Source organism: Agelaius phoeniceus, chromosome 1 (assembly GCF_051311805.1).
Source record: "Agelaius phoeniceus isolate bAgePho1 chromosome 1, bAgePho1.hap1, whole genome shotgun sequence".
Taxonomy (NCBI): Eukaryota; Metazoa; Chordata; class Aves; order Passeriformes; family Icteridae; genus Agelaius; species Agelaius phoeniceus.
Genome location: NC_135265.1, coordinates 101,951,299 through 101,978,110, shown reverse-complemented (window position 1 = coordinate 101,978,110; position 26,812 = coordinate 101,951,299). Strand labels below are relative to the sequence as shown.

Below are 26,812 nucleotides of genomic sequence, written 5' to 3'. Positions count from 1 at the left end.
TAGAAGTACCCAGCCAGGTTTCATAGCAATCCAGCTCTGCGTGATTGCTTTTAGATTAATCTATAACAGACTGCAGGATTACGTTCAGTGTACCAGGAGATCATTTCCCAGCACTTAATTAGTATGCCACAAATAGTATGAGCACTATCAACAAATTAAAGAAATCCCTGGGTTGCCTAATAATTTCCATTTTTAAAAGCACTCCATGCTTTTTTTCCTGTATGCTTTAAACAGTTTACAAATAGTTTGCTCTTTCTACAGTTACATAGCCTTAATTACAAGTATTAAGAGTAATTTCTCCCCATTTAGTTTGCTTGGCTAAGTCTTAGCCAAAAAAACTCAATAAAAGCACTGAAACCTTTGCCATTCTCACATGCTATTAGATGATAAGAGTATTCTCACACTTACTTCAAGTGTGGTTATTTTGTCCTCACTGGAATGTGTTTAATTTGAGTGCTTCATTAGGGTATTAAGAGAGTCATACCTTTTGAGTGAATACTGAAGAAAATGATGAGCAGTAATAATTTTCTACTCAGCAGGGATTTGCATTTTACAGAAATCAGGGGCTGTTTAGATGTGTGACTCTCAAATGCATTCTTAAATCATGTGCTTTATTTATTCACGTGCTGCTTCATTAGAAGTGATATTACATCAGGCCTAGTAGAAAAAGGACAAACACTTTATTGCTTGCTTCTTTTCAAAGATGCACGGCCAACAACAGCAACACTTCAAAGCTGCCGCCACTTGGCAAGTTTTCCCAGTCCAAGCAGGTCTGAAGAACTGGAAGGTCCCACAGTGGGATTAGTATGTCAAGTGATGGAACACAGGTGCAGAATTAGAGAATAAGCAGTTTATAAAGCACCTCCAAGCGTGTATTAAAAAACTTATTGGAAACATTCTTGTTCTGCTCAAAATAATACACAACAAAAATGCCACAGTTCAAGAGAACTTGTCTGAAAGATATTGGCCCACTTCCTAAAACTGTCTCACCCCAAACTTTCCTCTGCATCAATTTTACAAACTAATACCTGAATATACAAATCTGGGCATCTTGGCAATATTTTCCACAAAGCATAAAGGCTATTAAAATTTCTTGTCTTTCCCAGCTGAAATGCATTGAGTATTTTTCATGCAGTTGCAAATGTGAGCTATTCACAGCACTGGGGGACAATGAACCTCTTACATTCTGAAATGAAAGCAAAGACACAAAGGAGAGAAAAAAATATATTTGATAGGAAAATGGTCTGGAAAGTATAAAAGAGAGATTTCTAACAAAGAACAAGTCATACATAAAAATATTGACTTCTATTGAAAAGAGATGCGAATGCAAACGTTTGCATTAAATCTAAACTTAATTTAGATCTAAATTAATCTAAGCTTCAGTCATTCACTTTTTATCTGCAGTGATTTCTTTGAAGACACTTTGCATGAGAAAAAAAAATCACAGTCTAAAACCTTCATACCACCCTATCTAACTACTAATTTGGAAAGGAAATTAAGTGGTGGAAATAATAATAATACTAATACTACAAATAATAGTAATACTACTACTACTAATAAATAAATTCTACTACTTATAATAAATTCTATGTCAACACTTCAGTGAATTTGTTTTGTACAGTCAGTGGATGTAAAGCAGTAAGACTTCCACAGGAGTCTCAGTAATATTTCATCCAGCTTTAAGAATTATATTTTCAGGATAAATTTCCTCAAGCTTTTACACTTTTGATGTCATCACCATATCTGCATAGGACAGAAGGACAAAATGATGCCTAATTGGTTCTGCTTATTGAGGAAGAAAGCTCCTGAGAAAAAGGAACTATTAACAAAGCACACAGAGATGCAAGAGGGACTCACTTTCAAAGGATGCTGCAATTGTTGGTGCTCACAGATGTTTGCCTTATAACATCTGGTCTCTGAAATCAGGCTGCAAAGCAAGATGATACTGAAATACAGTCAAGATCTCACACCTCAGGCCATCTCAGAGAAAACCTGAAAAGCTCCAACGTTAGGCACAACTATCCATACCTAGATAGGCACCCACTGGCACATCAGTGGAGGTTTAGTGATTAAAATTATATCAGCAGGATAAACACTTAGAAAATTTAAAGTAAAGAAACAAATTAGTTCTGGGACACGTAATCCCTTCAGAAGATTCAGACATCTGTAACCTCACAAGAACCAACTTTCCAAAACCTGCATATGTTTTGGTTTCTTGAGCATCAATTTGATAGTAATGTTATTCATTCTTAACAAAAGAGCAACAAACAAAAATAGGGTCAGTGGATGGCTTGGCAAATATCAAATATAGCAAAGCTTCCAAGCTACTGGTGAAGCTAGAAGAGTTGTGAGCAAAAGCAAATACTGCTTAACAGATTTTGGAGGTCTCTGTGAAATATTCTCTGACTGCCGTCAAATTTTGTTAAATTTTATTTTTACTATCAACTGTGTACACTAGAAAAGACACCTCAAACAGGTAGTAAATGTCACTGCCCAACCTAACACAACCAATTTTATCATCCAAACATTTGGGATTTTTACAAGGGGAAAACCTATTCACTATTTAAAATTTACTCAAATTCACCTTATATCTTCTAGAATTTGAATGAGCCACATGGCTAGTAAGTCTTTATAGCTACTGTTACTTATGCTTTGCAGGAACGTAATTATGTGTTAGTGGCCACATCTTCAATCCACAGAAGAATGAACTGCACTCCCTCTTTTTCTCTTCCTGTGCTCCTCAGCCCACCCTAATATTTCACATCTATAGCAGGAGAGCAAATTTGTATTCTTCATGACTCTGAATTGAAGAACTAGTCATGTCAAGAACTTTGAAAAGTCAACAATTCTGAGGAATGCAAGGCGAGCCTTTCAGAGGAAAAACACATGAAATCCCAAGAGCCCACAAGTCCACAAATGTCAAAGGAAATCCCTCACACCACTGAGGCTGGATGTGCAGATAGAGAGACAGAGGAGATATTTATTTGATACAACCCAGCTCCCCACCTCTTTCCAAGAACAAAGCTCACCATATCAAAGTCTCCGTGCACTAGGTCAGCCCCACCACCAAGGAGTCACTGCAGTTGTGGAAGAAAAACTGTATTCAAACCACTTAAGAACTTTAGTTCTCTCTCAAGTGGGTAAAAACTGGCCACACTCTGGTGTAAGGGTAAAACATCCAAACAGAAAACAAACAAACAAGCCCCTTAAAATTACATAGGAACAAAAAAAAAAAAAAAAGAAAAGAAGAAGAAGCAACCTTACAGGTTATTAATCTGACTCTGACTTATTTTCTCATCGGGCATTAGTTTCACATTACTTGAGATTTTAAAGCAATTTCCCGGTTTAAATAAATACTGCTTCAGTAAAAACTATGTACAGAATTAAGGATTAGTTCACAAGAGAGATTATAAACTTTGGGTAGATTTTTTTTCCCATTAGTGCCTCATAACGCAGCAATTGTTGAATTAGTAATACATTTGTCAAACCTAGTAAGCAATTAGAGTTAATACATATAAAACAAATTACTGCTCCATTTCAGCATGTGAAAAGCAAAAGTTTGGCATGAGGTTCTAATTATCTACTTAACGTGAGTCGTGCCAAAAACAGTGGGACAAATTGTATCTTAACTCCCAATGTGACCCTGCTGAATCCAGCTTCTCTGCATCATGGCACCAGTCCCAAAAGCAGAGTATACAGCAGGACTTGTCTGGGTGCAGCAGCCAGCCTGCAGAAACCAGAAGTCAAAGGGCGAGGGTGGGAGCTGCCAGTTAAGAACAAATGCAACAAGCCAAGTGATTCCTCTGAAGGGGTCAAACCTCAACCAGGGATAACTAATGGCTTCTTTTCTACACCACAGTGGAGAAATAAATACATACACTATGTCGAAAATAATGGCCCATACTCCATACAGAAAAACCTGGCACAAACAAGTGACTTTGTGTTGACAGGGTTTTGCACATGAACTATGGACCCTGAAAGATGTTAGACAGCCCAACCTTCTACTGGCTCTCTTTTGAGAGTGAAGCAGAGATGGGCTGACATTGGAGATTAGATTTTTTTTAAAACCCTGTTAAATAATTCAGGGCTTCATCTCTTGCACAGCTGCTCTTAGCAGTTTCCGTGGAGTGATGTGGGAGCTGTGAGCAAAATTATCTCTTAGCTTTGAGAGCTGCATGTAACTTCCTATTACATTGTATGCTGAAAAGTATGCATTAAACCAATACAAATACCGAATTTCACAGGAGACAATGAAAAATTAAAAGCATAAAAAGGAAAATAAAGAGTCAATTTAATGTGTTGCTGTCTCACATGTCAGAGGGAAGCCAAGAAACAAATTCCGCACTTTGATTTATGAACAAGCTCATCAGAGATCTAAACCATTGCTCTTAAGATATCTCACATTTTGTGCATTCCTATGCCAAGAATTCAATTCTCTCAATTTTCCTTCTAAATTCAAGGAAAATATCTTTCCTGGGGGATTTGCTGGCACCAGCACTGTCTAAGGGCCAGGAAATGGTGGGATCCAGCTGAGCTGAGGGCTGTATAAAAACATTGAAGTACACAGTGATTACCTTGAAAAATGCAATCCAGACAGGAAACAAAAGCTGGAGGAAATGCTAAAATTCCGTATTTTATGAAGGGCTAAGAGAAGAGGAGGCTCTAGGCTATACACAGCTGAGGCACAACACTGAATCATGAGGCTCAGTAATGTGCTACTGCAGCTTCTCATCTTTCTTCAGATAGAAGGAAGTTTCTCCTTAGGTAGCCCATAAGGGACAGAGGCACTGAATTTCCTCTTGTATCAGGCCCAACAAATGCACACATTTCTCAAATCTTTTCTAATTCTTTCCTCTTTGAAGCTGACCTAACAGAATGGCTGTGGATGATGGCGGTGTCGTAGAGAAGATCCTTCAGGAGCTCAAATCTTGTTTAAAGTGAGAAAATTAACAAATAACGACTTCTTGATTTACTGCATTCATCTCTCCCTCTCTCCATGCTATTTTCCCCATTAGTACTAGATGTCACTGAAGAAATTTTTTCGCTGCTGTTTCCAAATGCTTTGAAACCTGACATTTAGAATCTCTGTGTACACCTAAAACATTGGAAATGTTCTGAGAGCCTTTGGAATGAGCCACTGGGGGAAGGATGGATTTGCCAAGCAGTGGTATCAGGACTATAAGTTTATGAGACTAAACATCATTTTATTTGCTTCATTCTCAAGAGATTCTTTCAGTGTCAACAGAAAGGGACCACAACAATACTCAGGTCAGATGTTTATGTGACAAACAAGCTAGCAATAGTGTTTGAATTTCTGAGAGAAATGTTCATGTCAGGAGGCCGCCTGCTGCTCTCAGGAAGCAGGAACCAGGAATCATAGGTAGAAATGCAAGCAAAGGGAGAAAAATAAGGTATCCCATTACTGCAGCAAGCCAAAGGATGAGGGAGGGTGTACACAGCACACATTTGTCACTGTAAGAGGAAATGCAGTTCAGAAGAAACCCAAATACAGCATGTAAAGATATGTTGGTCTAATTGAACATAGACACAGTCATTGAATGCCACCTCCATGGAGGTTGCCTTATGTTTGGCACACAAATAAAGCAGTTTAGAAAATTGCATTAAATGACAAGTAGTGATAATGGTACAAGATTACACAAAAAGAAATTATTTTACATATAGAAAAGGAAATGGATCCTGAAGTACTCTGTACATCTTCTTAAATCTGTCACTGCACTGCCTACAGTGAATGAACACAGATGTGGAAAACAATCCTCCTTCAGGGTTTGTACCCAATAAAAATCAAATAAGCTGAGAAAGGCCAATTCACTGCCTTTACTGAGGAGCTGGAAAGTGACCCTGGTGAAAGAGGAAGCTCCCGTTTAGGAACAAGCAGAATGTACATCAGAAGCATATCCACAGCTGAGAACATCTGCAGACAGACACATATTTCAAATAAAATTTCATAACATTTATTCAAGTCATTAAATGTTTACATAATTGGTACCCTACTGCTTGATTTTTTTAATGTATCACCATGTGTCTTTGAAATACTGTAATTTCTACTAGAAAACAACCCCTGGGAAAGATGGAGAATCAGATCATGATAAATTGAAGAGGAAATCTCCAAAAAGGCCACTGAGATAGCTCTATGAAATCTGCTCCTGCGGGGCCCAATAGAAACATCAAGGTAAGAGAACAGGTTAGAAAGTACATCACTGTCCCATTAAATTTGTTGCAGTAAGAAATAAACACACACATGCAGAAAAGTTTCCTATCAAGGGCTGGCAGGCAAGGTATGCTCAGGGTAGGTTGTTGCTGAACCACAATATGAAAAAGCTGTCTATGCAAGAAAACTTAAAATCATCTTTTTATCGTAGCAACTGTTCAATTTCCACGTCAATCTTAAGTTGAACATGTTCTTCTATCACTGGGATGTATCTGCACAGCTATGATGACATTTGCTGACAAAACTCAGTCTAACGTCTCATGAGCTGGGATAACAACATAGGACCTGAGATCCTGTTCCTCCTTTATGTCATTTTTGTTAGCTGATATTAGACTTTGGCATTTGAGCAGAGTTTAACTATCACTCTGTTAAAATAAATCTTCTAATAATGATTTTAGTAAATTATTTGAGGAGAGATTTCCAGCTCATCTTCAGTATTCCACACAGGCTACAGTGTTTCAGAACTTCCATACAGATACTGTAGATATCAACAAAGGCCTGATAGCAAGGAAGTCGAATTGTCACAAACCCCAAGAACCAGAATTACAAATGGATATATCTAGACTTGATGCCAATGATTTCAAAGGAAAGCAACATTAAATTCCCAAGACAGAGCAACAGCAGAGACAGACCAGTCATAGAGGTCTCCAAAAACAAAGGGCAGATCGAGCCACAAAAATTCTTCTAACATAAGGTACTTTTAGTATGCAACAAATGTAATGAAGTTTTAAAAAGAGGCATCAAGTGGGATGCTGTCACATCAATAAAAACAAATCTCCAGGTGAAAGGTATGTGAACATATGAAAACATATGTGAACACTCTTCATTTCAAAGCCAAGATTATTTGACTGTACTCTACACAAAGAAGATTTCCAGTTAGGGAGATCATTCAAAGCCTAGCCAAACACTAGGAAATATCCAGAGAGATTATGACCGAACTATCCACATCCTGGACTAAGAATTTCAACCCCCCCTCAAAAACTACTCACATTGTTATTTATGCTGAAATATTACCTAACTTTTTTCCCATTTCTGTGTTCCAAAATACACTAATCTTCTTCATAGGAATACATTATTTATTTCATTTAAACAGCTTTCATATAGAACCTCCAGCTGAGGAAGGAATAATGAGCAAACACATGTTAGGATAAAGTATCTAAAGAGCAGAGTGCTCCTGATGGGTTTGATTTACATCTGAATGGATTTAGCATCAGCATTTGGAAGTTGCAAAGTCTACATTCCCCTCTCCAAACACAATTTTTTCAGCTCATAAACCTTTTTGAAATTTATAACAGCTTGCTGAGCAGTGTCTTCTGCATCCCATATGCTAGGGGGATGGGAGGTTTTATTAATATTAATGGAAAATTACAGCAGCCAAATTTTGGGATCATTGACCCAAATATAGAGGATACTACCTCAGAATCAAACACAGCCAAAAAAGGTACAACTCCAAGGTGAAAGTAGCTATTTGTACCACAAACAGTAACATAAACCAAAAAAACCCTCTATAAACATGAGATCACTCTGGCAATGATCCTAACTCAGAAAAGGGAACACGACAGTGGAAGTTTTAAATAAATGCAGTCACTGTGTGACATGCAGAAGACAGAGAGGCAAATGGAGCAAGTGAGAAATATTTATCCTGTTTTCCATAATCTGGTAGGTTTTTACCAGATTTTTGTTTTAGATACTGAAATCCTATTGAAAAATCCTAGCCACACATTTAACCTTTCTTTATTCTCAGAACTAGATCTTACACCTTTTCTCAAGTGAGGACAGAAAGCAAGGTTTTGTGATTGCTTTTGCTAAATTCTCCTTGCATTAGTGCATGGGCAGACACCCAGCTAAGCCTTGCATCCCTCTCCACAGAGCAGCCTAATGATGCACCTTCTACCTGCTCATGTAAAAGAGAACTGCTGTTACATATGTAAAAGATTTAGAGAGGAGGAAAAAAAAGGGAAAATGTAATGCATTTAGGAAACATGGAGCTAACTACTATGCAGTTCTCTCTCACCAACCCAGCACTGGTGGTACATCATTGCAGTGTGGTGCTGTAGCACCAGCAATGATATATACAGCATTACTTTTATGGCTTCCAGGGACACATCAATCCCTGCTAATGAAATGTTTATTTAAAATTAAATATTCTTTACTTAAATTAATAGCCTAGTAAAGTATAAACATTTAATGGTGTTTACAACATATATATTACTGTACAAAAAAATTTAACTCTTGCAAAAAAACCAAAAAAAGTGAATTTTACATTGCTGGCACACAACACTGTATTTGCAAAATAAAAATATCCTGATAATTCATACAAGTTTTGGGAAATCTCTGAAATCAAGAGCTGCCACTACCTAAAATGCAAAATATTCTGCTTTTCTCTGAGAAAATTACATAGCAAAACACAGAAGCTGATTTTTGCCTTCTGGCTCAATACATCAGCCACCAATAAAATGCAATATTTATTGTCAATTCCTGCAGCTGCTGTTATAGAATCTTTACTATAGCTCTTTACTATAGCTAAAAAACTCAAAAAACAGGAACTGTGAACTATGAAGGGAAATGCAATACCATTTTTTGTTATCCAGAAAGACAAAGAATAGATATGGAAACCCATCTTTGACTTTTTCCAGATGTTCATGGAACTCTATCAGCATTCCAGCCTTTGTTTTATGTGGATATGGATTCTGTGAACTTCCTTGCTCAGGATTTTCCTTTTTATCTTATATATGAGGCAATTCTGACAATGTTTCTGTGGGGATATGAAAAGTCATAAAAACAATCTGAAAATTCATGTGTCATAGGTGTTGTGTAATCTAACTTGTGTAAAGACTGTTGAGAGAACAGGATTGTAATGAACAGGTGGTATTTTACTCTCAAGACAATGCAGTTTCATGAGCTGAAATTTATTTTGGTTAGAAGCCTTCATAAAATAGTGATCTGATGAGAGTACAGTAGCAGAAGAGGGGTCCAATTCAGCATGGCTGTAGAACTGCTACACCAGGCAGAACCATCTACATGTCAGCAAGACAAACCTGATCCCTATCAATTCCCAGAAATTTTCATTTAAAAGCTGCATAAAAAATTTTAATGGCACTTACAAGTACTACTAGAAATTGAAAATTTTGCTTAATTCAGTTCATTGGCTAAAAATTATTTATTCCCTCCCCCAAAATCTTGATGGGGCAAAATCTGCATGAGTAGCAGCCTCAGGGACTTCAGAAAAGCAAGTCCAAGTCATGGACTCTGAATGCCCATGTCCATCTGCTGACCCTCTCTTCTCCTCCTGAGAATTTCCTAAGCATCTGACCAAGAAGTGCAAGTTCAACAAATCACTCTTGCTCACTATCTCCATTCTGCAGAAAACAATCATTTACTGTGTGACCAATCCATGTATTGTGAATAACAATACTATTATTCCCATTTCGATAGCAACACACCTGGCTTTTTTCTTTTTTTTTTTTCCCCTGTTAGATCTCAAAGTATTACATCCCCTCTAATCTTGGCTGGTCTGTGCATATTTTTGGAAGCCCCCTACTTGGAGTCAAAGAAGTTGAGCTTCTTTTCTATTAACCACTAGAGCACATTTTCCTTCCTCGTTTGTACTTACAACTTTCTAAACCTTGGACAATTTCATGGAATTTTATTATTGAAAAAATGGTGCTGAAAAGTCCTCTTCCCCACTTAGCAAGGTTGTCTAATTGCATAATTCAATCAGCCTGACTCCTGAAATTGCACAGGTTGCTGTGCAGTACTAAAACTTAATAATCACAAAAAGTTCCTGCTGTAATGAATGAGGCCCCTCAAGATGAAAATGTGCATGTGTGTTTATATAAACAGAGAGAAACTGAGCACAATCTGATAAAGGCATCTCTTGTCCCCTTCAAACAGCCCTGATTGTTAGTGTTTCTGCCAGTCTTGTACTTTATTCTTAGTCAAACATAAAACATCAGATGGTCAAGAATAAGGAAAACTATGTAAATATTCCTCTCTGAAATAATGAGAGCTGGGAGACCAATAACTTTTACAAAGCCAGAATTGTTGCCAGCACAACAGCATCAGCTCCAATTATTTTTTATTCTTGCCATGTTTATTGGGGATATTTTAGAATCAGATTCATAGAATCAATAAGGTTATCTTAGAAAAGATAGTAAAAGGTAATCTTAGAAAAGACCTCTAAGATTACTAAGTCCAACCATCAGCACCACAAGAATATTCAACGCCAAACATCTCAAGTGCCACATCCACATGTTTTTGTTACCTCTTCCAGGCATGGTGCTTATAGGACTTCCACCAGTCTTTTCAATTCCACAGGTTTCACACTGCAGCTGTGTTTAACTACCACTAGACCACCACACCCTCCAGGTGTATAGAAGATTTTTTAGGATTAAAATTCAGTTTGGCACCTAAATTAAGGACTACATTTTAAAGAATGATGGTAATTTGCTACACTCTACATTGGGACCTATTCTTTTAATTTGAGTCTTTCGTCATGTCTACAGTGAAGGTAAGAAAGAAGACCAGTTCCCTCATGAAACATTACATTATTTGCAGACAAATTTGTGGAGTCTAGAAAAAGCAGGAATTTCCTGGAGCCTGCTATGTAGCCAACCATGGCATCACCAACAAACCACATGGACACAATCCCATGATGAGGTCAAAGTCTGCTGGCTCTAAAGGATGAGTTAAAAATCATCCTTTTATGTTTCAAGATTCTAAATTTGTGTGCCAAAAAGAATTTGTGCACCACCATGAAAAACAATTTGCTATTTACTTTTTGACCATAGTGACAGTAGGTAAGGTGATACATGAACAAAAGAACTTAACATGCTATCAGTTCTTATCACTGTATCCTCTGTACTGGGGGCTGGCTATCTTCTTTTAAAATGCAGGAGTATACACTTAAATATACAGTTTTACAGTTATCAACGACTAATTAATGTACTCTGAACTACATTACTCTTGATTTCCTTCAGGAACTACATCCATTCACTGTTCCACACCCCAAAAGCTTGATAAAGCTTTTGACAGCCACTGGCTGGAGTGCTTTTGAGTGTTTTACACTACTTCAGTGTGAAAACTGTGTTTAACTTGTTTACAGTTTTAAAATCTGCATTCAATGATATCTGATGACAGATAAAAATCATTCTCTTAACCATTTGATAGATATTGTGTTTTATTCTCCCTATTTCTAGACACATAAAAATAGGACTAAAGTTTTTTCATGAAACATTTTTCATTTACTACACCTTTCACTGATATTATTGAATCTCTTCCTGGTTTTAGTCTAGATGATGACTATCACATTTCTGAAATCCAGTTTCTTGATTGCTTTGAACAAACCCCTAAAGAAATGTAATATGATTAAATTCAGCAGTAAACACAGTAGAACTAGATATCAGGAAAAATGCAGGAATTGAAATGAAACAAAAGGGGGATGTACAACTTTGGAAATCAAGTCTAACCTTCAAAATTCAGAGTTCTCCTCCTTCCAGAGATGTAAAGGATACTTTTTCACCCTGAGTGTTACAGAATTGTTCTTAGTTATTTTGTTCTTTGTTAAGGGTAAGCATTGACAGATGTGCTGCACATTGTTTATGCAAAAGGTGTAAGGTACAGCACTTTCTGGCATCCTGTGTGGATGATTTAGACTTGTATATCTGGCAGAACTTGGAGGGAATTTTGAGATAGACTTTCCTTTTGGAAGTAAACTCAAAGCATGCAAGTTCCAATTGTATTTGACCCAGGTTTAGGACTATATTCTAACACACTGATGCGGGAGAGCCCACAAAAGTATTTCAAGTCCAACTCCATAAAGAAAACACTTTTTTCCTGATGGGTCCAAGCCTTACTTATGTGAGCAACAGTTTTTGCTTTGTTTTACAGGGTGATTTGTTTTACATCACAGCTTCCACGGAGGGTTCAGTAAACTCAGCCCTTTCAATTAGAGGTTAACCTCAACTCAAGACCTCATTTTTGTCCAGAGCAGCCCCTAGCCCACACTAGCCAGGGAAGCCCACCCACTGGGGCGCTGCACGGCCAGGGATGGCCCATCAGAGCTGCCACCCTCAGACCCAACACCTGACCTGTCCTTGCAGCTGAGGTGCCCAGCTGGTGCTCCAGCCGTGCAGAGAGGCTGCGGTGAGCAGCTGTCATCATCTCCACTCAGATTTGCTGTTTGCTTTCCAGCTGCTGACGTAAATCACCAAGAGGTGCGGAAGGATGAAGCCTAAGGGCTCTGGCCCAGGGACCAGCCCCTCTCAAACTTGCAATGTGGACACAAGTACACACACAGGTTCACAGCGTCACATGAAAGAATCAAGTTTTCTAAAAATATTCAACACAATTACATGATGAAGAGCAATCCTTAACCATGTAAACAGCCAAACAGAAGAAACAGATCCCCAGAAACAAAGTGAAATATTTATTCTCAGTGGAAAGTATTTGTCTAAACAGTGTCCAACACACAAATATATAGTTTCCTACTCCTGAATAGTAGTACTAGAGTAAGACTCCCCAGTAAAATATTTATATTACAGTGATTTGAATGATCAACAAGGGAACATTTCAGCATGGTCCCTACACCAGCCCAGAGATGCTGGTTGCTAAAGCACTGTAGTGCTGTCCTTACATACCTCATTCTGCTACAGCCAAACACTGCCAAATGAGCCTTGATAACCTGGGTCAGAATAAGGGTCGGACCCTGTAGACAAGTTTTTTTTACTGTAATCATCTGAGCAGACAGTTTCTGATTTTGCTGGTCTTCTAGAACTTTCTACAATATGGAGAACAAGTTCTGTAGTAACTCGGAAGTTAAAAGCAGTTAGCAATGTACGCTGATAAGCTTTTCATACAAAGGTTAAACAAACCAGGGGACAAGCAAGCAAGTGGCTACTTACAAAAATATAGAAGCCTAATCTGCACATTTGGTTCTTAGTTTACTAACAGCACTAACCCCAAGTATAAATCAACAGTTACTCTCTTCTGCTTTTATTTCCTTCACACATACATTCTGCTCTCATCTCATCAAGTTTTATTGAGTGCCTTCTCGTTCACAGCTGGCCTTGATTTCTTCCTTCTGTTTGCTACTTCTGCTTCTTCCTTTAAGGGGACAGAGGGAGACAGAAAACAGCTGCTCTATCTCTCCTACAGACAGCCCTAAAACAAGTTGGCAGTGATGGTCACACTTCTATTACCCTGCAGTCATCCTAGCTACAACTAGGACACTAAAAAGAGAACTGTCCCAGTTTGCATCCCAGCATCAGCAGGTACACTGGGTGCTTCCTTGGGTGCACCTTGGGAATACCTTCCAAAGTCCACCAGCTTCAGAAAGAAGCTGTACAACCCCATGGGTCAGCAGTTTCCCAGATCTTCTCTCCAATGCAATTCTGACTGTCAAAAATACAAACTGTGAGGGGCAGTGAGAAGGGTGACCTCCTACGTCAGGTTCTCTTAAAGGGTTGAACACAAGCGAGCGTGCCAACATCACTGCAGCAGAATAACACACATTCCACAATGGAGTCATGCACCATGCCTTAAAGTGACTCCCTAGAATATTGCTCAGTTTTCACATGGCAGCCTGTGAGTCCAGAAATAAAGACTCCATAAGTACAATGAACTAAACTGCTAAGTAATAACACCCAGCAGGAAATTGAGCAGGACTTATCATACATGCCTAAGAAGCAATTACAGAAGCTTCTGTTTCCCCAGTCATAAATTTCCTGGCTCCATAAAGGTGCATGGAAAGTGTTGAAGAAATGTTAACATCCAATGTGCACTGAATGAAAGTAAAATTAACTTTCATACACAGAATAAGCTATTGTTCTAAGTTTCTGTTGAGACAAAAAAGGCATGCTAACACCTTTGACTAATTAAAAGTTTCTCATTGGATGTGTTCCACATGTTAAACATTCTTGAGTCTTGGAATCATTGAAGTGACAGTCAGAAATGGTCCCTGGTAATAATGTACAATCATACAACTTTCTAGGACCCAATATAATGACCATAATGGTGCCATCACATCTGGGTCTCACTGCAGTTTTTTACTGCTAAGCATGCTTTTTAATCTCAAGCTCTTCATGACTGCATAGAGAAGTTTCTTATTATTATTCTTGTATTTCTTGACTCCAACACTGCACATCACCTATGCAAGAAACAGTACATGATGAAACCAGAGTGTGATAGGAAATATTTCCTTAAAGTCAAATCTCCTGCCTTTCTGTAATTTCCTAGGTTTTCACCATGTGAAATAGCATAACAGGAGCTTCAGCTCTACTTCAGTCCTTGTAAGAATCACTGTTACTAATCTCTGCAGAGATTCTGAGATTTTCTGTCTCTCAGTGGAGAGCTGGACAAATGACCATTTGCTGCTTTCTACCTCATTATTCTGCAGGCTCAGTGGCTGATAAGAGGGAAGCTCTGAAGAAATCCTGTTCTCCTTATTCTGTTATTCTGTATTTCCACAAGGCCCCAGCCACCCAGCTGAATCCTGCCACAGGCTGTAGGGTACAAACAAGAGGAAAAGCTTCTTCTTACAGGAATTTAAAAGTCAAAGCAGGGTTTTTATTTTTCAATCCACATGGCACTGGGCAGATGTCACCAAGAGACAGCCTTAACTACTTTGGATAAGAAGGACAATATCCACATATTGACTTTTAATAAAGTTTCCACAGTTAGCTTTATAAAATTCTATTAACCTGCATTCTGCAAAGATTTGCAGCTTCTCATGTGCTCAGCCTTTAGCAACCTGCTAGTAATATAAGCAATAAAGTCACAGAGTTTGCTGAGAACATGACACAAAGTCAAACCACAAGAAGTAACTTACTGTCCTAGCTTTGCTGGGATAGAGTTAATTTTATTCCTAGTATCCGGTACAGTGCTATGTTTTGGGTTTATTTTGAAAATAATGTTGATAACACACTAATGTTTTGGTAGTTGCTAAGTAGTGCTTACCCTAAATCAAGGACCTTTCAGTGTCTCATGCTCTGCCAGTGAAGCAGGTCCACAAGAAGCTGGGAGGGAGCACAGTCAGAACAGCTGACCCCAACTGACCAAAGGGATATTCCATACCCCAGACTGTCATGCCCAGTACATAAACTGGAGAGTTGGCCGGAAGGGACTGTTTCCTGCTCAGGGACAGGCTCAGCATTGGTCAGCCGGTGATGAGCAATTCTATTTTGTGATTCTGTGTGTGTCACTTGTGTGCCTTGAGTTTTCTTTTTCTCTTTTTTTTTTTTCAGTAAAATTAGTAGAAGCAGCAGTAGTAGTTTACTTTCTTTAAATTATTAAACTGTTCTTACCTGAACCCATGAGCTTTGAGCTTTTCCTTACCTTTTTTCTCCTACTTCTCCTCCCCATCCCACTGGGAGGTAAGGGGGAGCAAGCAGCTGTGTGCTACTTACTTGCCATCTGAGGTTAAATCACAGCACTCATCTTTCATAAAACCTGAACAAATAGACTCTCCAGGCAACCAGCTGTCTGTACTGATTTAATTAATAAATACTGTAGTTCAGGACTTCAAAAATATGTAGGCATCTAAATTCCATTAAAAATAGACTTTTATATTATGGAATTTAGTATTATCGGTCTTGCTGGCAGCATGAAGAACCTGTATAATCTCTTCTATTAAAATATTGGTTTAAAATTTGTTTTTCCCACTGAAGCACCACTCACCACTCTGGAATTCATCTAGCTAAAAGTCTGGACTAAATTTGTACTATATTGGCTGTCATAGACATCACAGGCTCAGACAACTTTGACTTTAAAATATATAAACTCTCAATGGAAGGTTACTCTGATTCTTCTGCAGTGCTACAGCTGGTTGTTTCATCCTATATTAGTTTTGCTAAACTGGACATTCCACAGTTGTTCTTGAAACCAGAGTTCATTTCTGAATCTTCTTGCTGCTTGTACAGAAACCACAAAAGTACAATCTGATGACTACTGTGATAACAGAATAAACTGTTTCTTAGATGTTTAAAGGCATCACTTTTTGCTCAGATTTTGGCCAAGACTATAATCTTTTAGATTACACGCAAAAATACAATTAAAATGTAGATGTTCTGCAAGACAAGGGCCACTTATACTGGAAAAGACATGGAAATATCAATTTCAGTGAGCAAAAAAGAAGGAGTGTGATGCACATACAACTGAGGTCACTGAAGATCTCAAATTTGCAGTTAAACTAGTTTGTTAAGCACCTTAAGCATTTGCCTGGTTGAGATATGGATGTGTTTGTTTAGGAAGAATGAGCTGTTTTGCCTGGGGTGCAGTGCTTGAGCACTCTTTAATGAAGATAACAGCTTTTATTTTGGTAAGCAAAACCATTGGAGAGGACATAATGACTTTTTCAGTATAAAGATGGTTACTTTGCTATGACTTCTGCTCAGAAGCTTCTTACAATAAACTTACTAGTTTTCTTAAGTTTTCAAGGCAGCCTCCCATGAAATGATGCGTCAAAACAGCCAACAAGGAGCGATGAGATACACTCAGCCCTCAGACAGGAGTTGGGCCAATAAATCATGGTATTTGAAAGACTGGCATTCATCTGCCTTTGAAATAGAAATATGAAACCCTGTATGAAATCTTTTAAACTTTTTTCCCCTTTAGAAACAAAAGCAGCATCTTTATTTCCAGTGAGTTAATGAATCCAGCAATAAACAACAACTTTCACCAAAGCTGTACTTTACAAAATCAGCACAACCTTAGAAGTATACTCAGGAAGATATAAAAGGCATGGAATCTCACCAGGTACATAGGAAAAAGTAATTATTCATTCCTATGAAAGGTCAGCTTCAGTCCTGAGTCTGAGCTTTCAATAAATGGTGAGACATAATTTATTTGTACTGGGTATTACTGCTTCCTAACATAACAAAATACCTCAGGGACATGCTGGTAGTAATGCAAACATAGGATGGTCTTCTAAGCCAAGAAATAATTTCAAAATTTATGTAAAGCACAAAGTTATTATGATTCCACAATGGTGGCATGCATTTGTTTGACATTCACCATGGCATACCAGAGACAGAGAATTATCTGATTTTAGTTCCCATGATGTAACAGAGAAGCTATCTAGGCAACTTGGTGCTTTAAATCTATTCTACCCTTTTCTACATATAACCGTTTTGTAAATAAAGCACTCCAAGTAGGCACAATAAACAAAGATTCATAGAAAGTCTATAGAAGGATTTCAAGGTACCTATTTAAATGCCATCAGTTCATTTATGTGATGTATGAGAAAAATATCCAGAAATATCTTAAATATTCTTTTTTGTATTCTTACAAATATTGACTACAAACTTAATTAGTGAGTAGCTGAAGTAGTCTAAGCTGCATTTCTCATGAACAAAAATATGTTCCAGAGAATAGGCATTTCAGTAGATTCATTCTCAGAAGTCAAGATCAAGGGATTATAGAGGAGAACAAAATAAGAAATGGATGTACATCACTACAGTTAAGGGAAAAAGAAAGCAGACTTCTTTTAAAGGTTGACTAAACACAAGAAGATACACTTACAGTGTCTACACTTACAGAGTATTATGGTGAGAAATAATTGCACTAATTTATTGGAAGTAAAGTTTAAAATTAACATTGTGGAAAACATTCCTGCTAGTGGTACTGCCATTTTTAAAGCTTTTTAAAACTAGTCCTGGGAAAGAACCATACTGTGCATACTGGAGAATGCAACTATTACCTTGTGGTCTAATCTTCAACTGCCTGCCTGACGGGTTCTATACTCAAAAGATATTAACTAATCTAATAACCAGAATTTTATTCCATCAGAAATACAAACTTAATAATGAAATTCTATTACTGCATCAATACTGCTATATTTCAATATCATGCGGTCTATTCTATGGAGATATCAGTGAAACAAGCTTAATTACGTAGCTCTTGATGGCTTAGGATTAGCTCCACTCACCCTTTCAGTATTAATTCTTTTCCTTTCTATATCTGGGAGGTATTCAATGTTAGCTCCACACACTGAAGTTGTGGCTAACCAGAAATCTTTCATTAAGCTAAATAAAGACTACTAACAGCAAAATTTTATTAGTGCTAGGCAATAGTCACAAGGCTCTTGAGAAACAAGAACCTTCTGTTGGCCAAACATTTTTAAACACCTCTATCAACACACCACCATCATTTAGAGAATGCTGTAGCATTTTGTAGCCATCCTGAAAGAGAAGATATATGAACTCTAAAAAAAGAGTCCTCCTTCCTAAAAAAGGAAGGGGATGAAAAAAGATAACCAACCAAAGAAGTTAAACATCCCAGGAATTATCCTAAATTGATTTTGAATTACATAAGTCCAGGATAAGAGCAGCATGTTTTGAAATGAACCTGAAATTCTATATGTCTGGTTTGTGTGTGCAGATGGGCTCAACTAAAACTGCTTCTAGACATAAAAGATACAAGGATGGTTGTTCTTCATTTCCAAAATGAAACTATAATTGTATAAGGTTTAAGGGGTAATAGCTTTTATCACACCTCTAAATTTAAACATTTTTCAAGTGTTTCTGTTACCAAAATGAAAATATTATCATAGGTTCTTATACAGCAGTGTGAAAAGAACAACTAAAACCAGAAAATCTTTTGATTCAGAAAATTGGCATTTGAAAATATTGAGACAAACTAACCTACAGCATTTGCAGACAGTATTATCCTGCCCTCTCACCCATTTCTGAAATTGCCAGGAGTTAGATTAACCACAAAAAGACCTGCAGGGCATCTTGCCCCAGACAACACCTCCCACTTTGATAATTGTTAGTATCAAACTTCCTAATGGTGTATTCAACTCCCGCATGCAGATCAGTGACAAATATATTGAGAACAGGACTGGTTCTAGAATTGAGCCTGAGGGTCCTGCGGTCCCATTCACCACAACCCTTCAAGCCCTGCCCTTCAGCCAGTTCATCAAACAAGTACATCTTGAACCTACTGAATAATTTTTTTCTGGGAGGACAGAATCAAAAGCCTTAGTAAAGTATGGGAAAAATGCATCCAGCACATTTCCTTCATCCACTGGGCAGGTGGACTTTACTATAGAAGAGTATCAAATTAGGTAAACAGGAGTTTCCCTTTGTGAACCTGTGTTGACTGTGTCTGATGACTGCATTATCCTTTAAATGCCTTTAAGTAGTACGTAATATAAACTTTTTTATATTTTTTTCAGGAACTGAGGTTTGAATAACTGGTCTGTAGATTCCTAGAACTTCCTTCATGCCATTTTTGTAAACTGGAATAACACTGTCTGGCTTCCAGTCAGCAAGGGCCTCCCCAGACTCCCATGACCTTTGGCAGATAATTAAGAGGGGACCTGCCATAGCATCCACTACCTCCTTTTATGGTTTGATTTACTTAAACTTGGGGACATACTACAATTCTAGAAAAATCAAAACAAACACTAAAGGAAAACCAAAAATTATTTATCCAAAACCCCTTAAAGGTATTATTGCAGAAGGCCCCTATCAGAGAAGCCACTACCAAACAAGGAGATAGAACAGTCTTGATAAATAAAACTTTCTAGAGAAAAAACAGGCAATCATCAACTTCCACCATGCTATAAGAATACTCACCTACATAAACATGGGATTGAAAAAACATGGTCTGTTTCCAAGAAAAGGATTTGTGGGTTTCAGTGAATTACAAATAAAAAGTACGAGACCATTGCAAAAAGTACCATACAGTAGCTCGTAGGGAGTATGACTTGCAGACACTTGGGTAATTGTTATATTTCAGTATATGCTACTAAACTCTCAGCTGAAATAGTGCCTAGCTTTGGACACTGAGCTTCAAGAAATATCTGAAAAACTAGGAGAAAACAGAAGTAGACCAACAACAATAACAATAATCTCCTTCCTAGAAAATGCAGTGCATGAAGAAAGTTTGAACAGGCTGAGGTTGTGAAAATAGAAGAGAATAACAGAAAAGAGTACATATGACAAATGTGACTGCAGCCTTCAAATACAAAATGGGTAACCATAAAGACTAATGGAAAGTTTTTCTTCATTTCCACATCAGGCTGAAGGATGAAGACAGGATATTTTGACTAATGGAAGAAAAATTTCCTAATGATAAGCATCAGAAGAGACTCTAGCCGTAAAAAAATGTTTTATTAATAGTGGATCGGGGTCTGGCTGGAGAAACAGAACACATCAGTCTTCCAGTCTACACTTCTGAACTTCTTATTGCTCACAAAAAGAGTTGAATAAACGTTAACAGCAAGTCTAAAACGCAGAGATCCTAACACTGTGAAGATGCCATGGGTGAAGTGCTGTCATTTCTCCAGCTATGGCTTAGCCCACATCTGCAGTCAGTGTTGTACAGCCCTCCTCATATGGCTGGGGAGCAGGAAACCAGAGGGGCTGGGGCACTGAATTGTTACAGGCAGAAGTACTACTAAGGTGCTTTCTGGAGGGGGAATTTTGTCCTCTCTTCACCCACACAGGAACATCTAAGTTCTGGTGCCATTAAATGACAATAATTGACCTTATTCCCTGACCTAGTAAATGCTCTGGCCTTTTCTAGCTCCTACATTTACAACAGTCATTAACTTCTCCTTCAGCATCTTGGGGGTCCAGCAATGCCAGTATCAGATTGCCCTTTTTATTGTTTTTATTGGCTTCACCTGGATCTCACTGACTGTAACCATACCAGTAAACAAAATGGTGCCAGTTTACTCAGTATTCAGGCACTGAAATTCAACAGCTGAATATTACATCTTGCTTAACAGTTTAAAAACTCTTGGAACAACTTTGGTCAACCGGCTTCTTTCCCAAACAACTTGGGCACAGTTTGGGTGTTCCTCTGGGACAAATACCACTCCCAAGAGGGAACTTCAAAACACCCTTTGCAATGAGGAGGCAAGAAGAGCTTAATGGTGAGTGTGTGGGAATGTCATGTCAAGTGGCCTTGGTGTCAGAGAGGAGACTGATAACATTTAATGCACTCCTACAGCTACACCCACTGCCCTGTGAGGCCCCAAGGAGATCACTACCAATGGCAGCTGAAAGAGGAGCTGCTACACTTAGCAAATGTGAATAAATAGTAAAAAATGGTACATTTCATGTTAAAGAATGGAGTTTTCAGGATGAAATAATTATTTTAATTCCCACTGCAGACCCCAGTTCCCACCACAAAAAGGGGAAAAAGCCAGCGGTTTTTCCGCAACTCTCAAAAGCAACTCTGTCTTGGAATTCTTGACTTGCACAAATGGTGTCTAGATGATGCGATTCCTCCAATCTAAGTAAAAATTATGTCTTTATAGTCATAAGAACATTAAACACCTACAGAAAACAATCAATCCAGCTCACTCAGTGAATTACATAAATTTTTGAAAAAAAAAGAAAGTATGTTTTTAGACACTGAAGGCCTGATTTGAACCAATCGAGCCCAGGATATTCCAGGTGAAACTGACATTTCATGAACACAATTATGCCTTTTACTTTAGGAAATGGTTTAAGCTAAAGGTGAAATGGTAATGTTCACTTCAAGCTTTCTGAGGGTTTTATTATTTAAGTCAAATCCTTTACATCACATAAAGTTTCTTGTGTTGAATTGTAGTACAGCTGTTTACTCAAGTGGCAGCAGCATACCTTGTGATAAATTAAATGGACATTTATCAAAGGTAAGTTGACAGGTTTAAATGTTAAATGTAAGCATGGTAAGACAAGTACAAATAGTTTCTACCTGGAGGTTACATATATAAATCACAGGATAGATATTTTAATTAACTTCTGCACAATAAAGAATGTTTGCTTTCTGAAGTATTGAACAACATTTCCTGAGAGAGGAAGATACAAAATGTCATGCAATATATTTTAAGTAGAGCTTACACATAAATGAAAAATTGAAAATCCTTCCTCCCATACAACATAGGCAAGAAAGAGACAAATACTGTTCATAAATATAAGTTTTGGAATCACTACTTAAAGTTAAATGAAAAACTAAAGAGAGTTATGTCAGAGAGGGACATAAAACATGGATAGAGGGAGGTTTGTTACTTTATTTCATTTTACTCTTAATTCACTGAATTATTATCTAATGACAGAAATTAGTAGTTTCCTCAGGTTCTGAGATGATTTTGAGAAAGCCTAAAAGCTGAAGTCATAACAATAGTCAGTGGTAAACTCAAAGAAAATGCATCTCTGGTGGGAAAAAATAGTTTTAGACATATATATATACACACACATACATATAATAGTTACATAAAAATTTCTTTTGTTTCTTAAGCCCTTCTAGTCTTCCTACCTTACTAACAGAAATTTTTAAGGTAAAAAGCTGGAAAACAAGAACAAGCTGCAAACCCATAGGAGCACAAACCTAAGTGCCTTCTTATCAACCCTTCACCTTTCAAACCACTGAAGCATTTGGACATTTAAAATACTAATAAAATCTGAAATGCTTTACTCACAGTTAAAACCAGGTTCAATAGTTTTTGCAGCTTCAAGACTGTTTATTGTAATCTGAAAGATGATGTGCAGCAGCAGAAAGGATAGACTGGTGAAGCACAGAGATTTCAATAATCGTCCTGTATGCCCTAAAAGAGAAAAGATACATGCATATAATAGGTGAACTTCCAAACATTGCTTAAAGATTTTCAGTACAAAACCATAAAAATATCCTGACCAAGGATATTTCTACTAATCAGTTCCACATTAATCATGATTTTTCCCTATGGTCAACATTATAGTAAAAATCACACTTTGATTATAGTTTCTTTGAGTACTCTTTAATCACAAACCACAACGATAGCTATTGCCAGATTTTTCCTTTTATTTTTTTAAAGAAAAAAGTTTTTAAGCCTCCAGAGAGCAATTTTACATAAATAATAACATCACCATCATGCTTACCAACACGTTACCTGGTACTTAGACGAAACATGAATGATACTTCTACTTTTGAGAACATAAAAGCCTATTAATCTTATTACTCTTTACCAAATTATTACACAGCAGAGGGCATAAGACACAAACCTCAGTCTGGCACAGGAGTATAGACATACTTCCAATGAATGCTTTGCTTTGTGCCAACTGCCCTCTTCCTTCAGAAGTTTTGAACTTAATTTTCAGTATACACTAAAGAACCCTGTGCCAGACACATTTGGTCATATTTCCTCTGTGATTTACTGGATGTCTATTCAAAAGCCAACAGAAAATGTTTGATGAAGATTTAGAAATGCCTTATAAATCCTCTAGGAAACACTTGGCTTAATCACAGGCAGCCAAAATTGCAAGGTATGAATAAATAAAGTAAACCATCAGTATTTCAGGAAATATGCATCTTCAAGAGAAAATTGAATTGCTGATAAAAGACAACATTAAATATCACCCTACCTGACCTATCTGCAGTAACGGTTCTACTTCCAAAGCTTTTTAAACCTAGATTTTACACTACCTGCTTCATGCATTTGATGTTAATTTTTTAGTTTATAAATTAAAAAACAGCACTACTGAAATTCTTATCCAAGGCTGTAAATAAAGGCAAGGCTATGGAGGGCAGAACTAGTAGAATATACCTAGGAAATGCTCACTCTACATGCAGCCTGTTTTGTTCATACTTATTCTGCAAGCGACTGTTTTGAGCAACCACTAGAAAGAAGATGATCATTCACATTCTGCATCTAGCCAATAAACCAGATTTTAATTTTAGTTTTTTTAATAGTTCAAGCATAGGTCATCAATGGCCTAAACAGTTGTTTATAAAGCAAAGAATAAGTCTATTACTTTCTAGAATTATTGAATCATGCTTATCTATCTCCCTCCATCAGACTCCAAATTTTTGCCATAACGCTATCCTGAATGCAGATTTTGAATGCCAAATCTCTGTAATAACCTTCCCTGTTCTTTTTAAAAATATAATAAATAATTTTTACAAAAATAATTAAAATGGTTCAAATGAGCCCATGTATGAATTTTCTGTAATCCAAAAAGGAAGATACATTTGCTAGATACACGCTTTGTATGATCTATTCAATTTTGTCACCAGAGCTCACACAGAAAGGAGACAACCCGGGTGCCACAGCATTACATCGAAAAGACTGGCTATTAAAATCTTTGGACCACTATTTGTTGTTCTTCTGCAGAAGTTGGCCTGCTGTCCTGTCTTAGGACAACAACTTCTAAGCACTATAAAAGGAGAAACAAAATAGGTAATATTATCAAAAGTTTTAGAAGAACAAACATATGACAAGCTACATATTATTAAACAATGTTTGATATGATATCACATGTAAAGTAGTCCAAGGACTGCTGTATTTTACAATTCTCTTGCAAGCTTCAATATTTGATGCTTCTCTTCTTCATTACCACATCCCAGGCTCAAGAACCACACCCTCAGAATACAACAAAATATAACTAAAAAAAAACTGTCTCAAAGCTGGAGAAAGACAGTTTGACAGTACAAATTTTGTGGACTTTAAAAGTGTTTCCAAATGTACAGATTTCAAAGACAGTCTGGTGATTTATGAAGCTCTAAGTGACAAACTCTTCTCAGTGCTTGGGAGTTAATAGATATCAAGCAACAGATTTTTCATTTGGAAGTGGATTTGATATTTGGTAGAATGGTCTGAGTCAGTATCCAAAAGTGAAAAAATTCAATACAATTAGTCAATGTGCATTCAATTCCCAAACTTTCAGGTCTATTTTTTAGTATTTCTCTATCACTCCAAAATATATCTCAGTTTTAGACTTCGCTTCTTACAAGTTTGAAAACAAACATCTTTGAATTTAAATTGAGCAAATAATTTCTTTTAAAAAAACCTCTTTTACAGCTGTCATCTTTTTAAGAATTGCAGAAAACCCAAAAATATATTTCTTCAAATGCTGAAATGTTGAAAAAAGATTTCCTTCTGCACAAAGCTAGGAAAAAATATAAAGGACTATTAACACTCAGGACAATAAATAGTCTCTCGATGTACTGGTAAACATGGCAAGATAAACATACATCTGGAAGGCAGGAAAGTATGTTCAGAGCAGGTTATGGTATTCCTCAAGGGCTACTCCCTTCATGGCCATCAGTGGGACAGGACCACCATCATATTCTACTGAGCAGGAGCACTTTGCTTGCACCACATTCATCTGTGCCAGCAGAAACTAGAAACTGGAAACTAGAAGTATTTGGAGAAAAGTAAGAAATATTATGACCTGGATTTCAAAAGTTTGGAGCAACATCAACAACTTGGGAGAAATGGGAGTGCTAAAATAAGTGAATTACTGAATACGTAATTTATGTTAAGGAAGAAGAAGTGACAGATTTGGAAAAGGGATGAGTTTCAATTCATAGTGGGGTTTGGGTAAACCCACTTAACTATGTTTTGACTTACATTTTTCTCTTTCTACTGGAAACTTGGTTCTAAATGGCACAAAGGAAAAATTAAGCATATGTGTAGAGAACTGAGATGGTGAGAAAAGAGACAGCTGAAATAAAATGGCGCTTCTTACAATGAGGAAGGAAAGATTTTTTTTCCATCCTTGGATTTTTTTTAATTCTAATTCACTCACAATTTTACAATTCCTTTGCTAAAACATACCTCAACTTCTCAGTTGCCCTAATATAAAAGTCCTTGGGGACGTGAATAGAAGCTGAACAACCCATAGAGAAGGAGATATATATTGTTCAGAAAGATGTGTGGAGGGAACAGATTTGCAAGAGAGCTTCGCCCCAGCCGATACCAGAATTCACAATATCAATTCCTTCATTTCTAAATGTATAGGCTTCTGTATGTCCAACAAGACTAAGAAAAAAATCTCATGGCAAAACACCTCTGTTTGGAACTTGAGCACTGGGTTCTGATTTCACTCCAACAACTTCTGAAAACTATGGAGGATAGAAAGGAGAGAGAACATTTGTCTCAGAGCTGGGCTGAAGGACTGAGAAAAGTGGGCTTGCTTTCAGGTGTAACTGCAGGTGTCATTTCTAATGGCACCCAGTGGGAACAAAACCTGGCATGTAGCTCTAGAAATGTACCCCAGCATGTCTCAAAGCTCCTGGCAAAGGGCTTTCTTCCCTCTAAACAAGCCTGCAGGAAGCCAGACAGGATGTGAAGGCTTCATTACCCTCTTTCTCTTCAGCCCAGATGCAACATTAAACAGGACTCAAGAGGGCCAAAAGCATTTCACACGTGGAAGAGGAATCAATTTCTTATTTTTCAAAAGGTAATCCAGCCAAGAGCTGGATTAGTAATGGCATGTCCCCCCCCAGCCACAGGCATGTAACCTCAGTACAACTATTTGAATGTGTTCTAATTGGACTGCTGCCTCCAAAACACACATGCACCTCTTGACACCATGACTGACAAACAATAGGTTGGAGAATGCTACCCACATTGTGTCCAACAACAATGAAAAATTCTTGTACATTCATGTCTAGACCTGGTAGTCCTCTGATCTTTTTTGCTACCCTCTTCCCTAAAACAGCAAGAGTATGTCAGAGATTTTTGTACACCTGGAACTTCTTCAGAGCTTCTACCACAAGGATGGGACATGGAATAACTTAATGGCCAATTGTCACTGAGACCTGCCTAAAAATCACATACATTAGCTCTTATATGGCCATGAGCCTTAGGCTATTACAAAGGATATG

At 37.5% G+C, this 26,812-nt stretch overlaps 1 protein-coding gene across 3 annotated transcripts in view; it reads right to left on the bottom strand.

Moving 5' to 3' along the window:
• PIEZO2 (piezo type mechanosensitive ion channel component 2) overlaps positions 1-26,812 on the bottom strand; it is a 286,565-nt gene that overhangs the window by 162,245 nt on the left and 97,508 nt on the right. For all 3 annotated transcript variants that reach the window (XM_077184102.1, XM_054635188.2, XM_077184105.1), the window contains exon 3: positions 22,644-22,769. In XM_077184102.1, the coding sequence (XP_077040217.1) occupies positions 22,644-22,769 (126 nt within the window). The remainder of the gene's footprint in view (positions 1-22,643; positions 22,770-26,812) is intronic.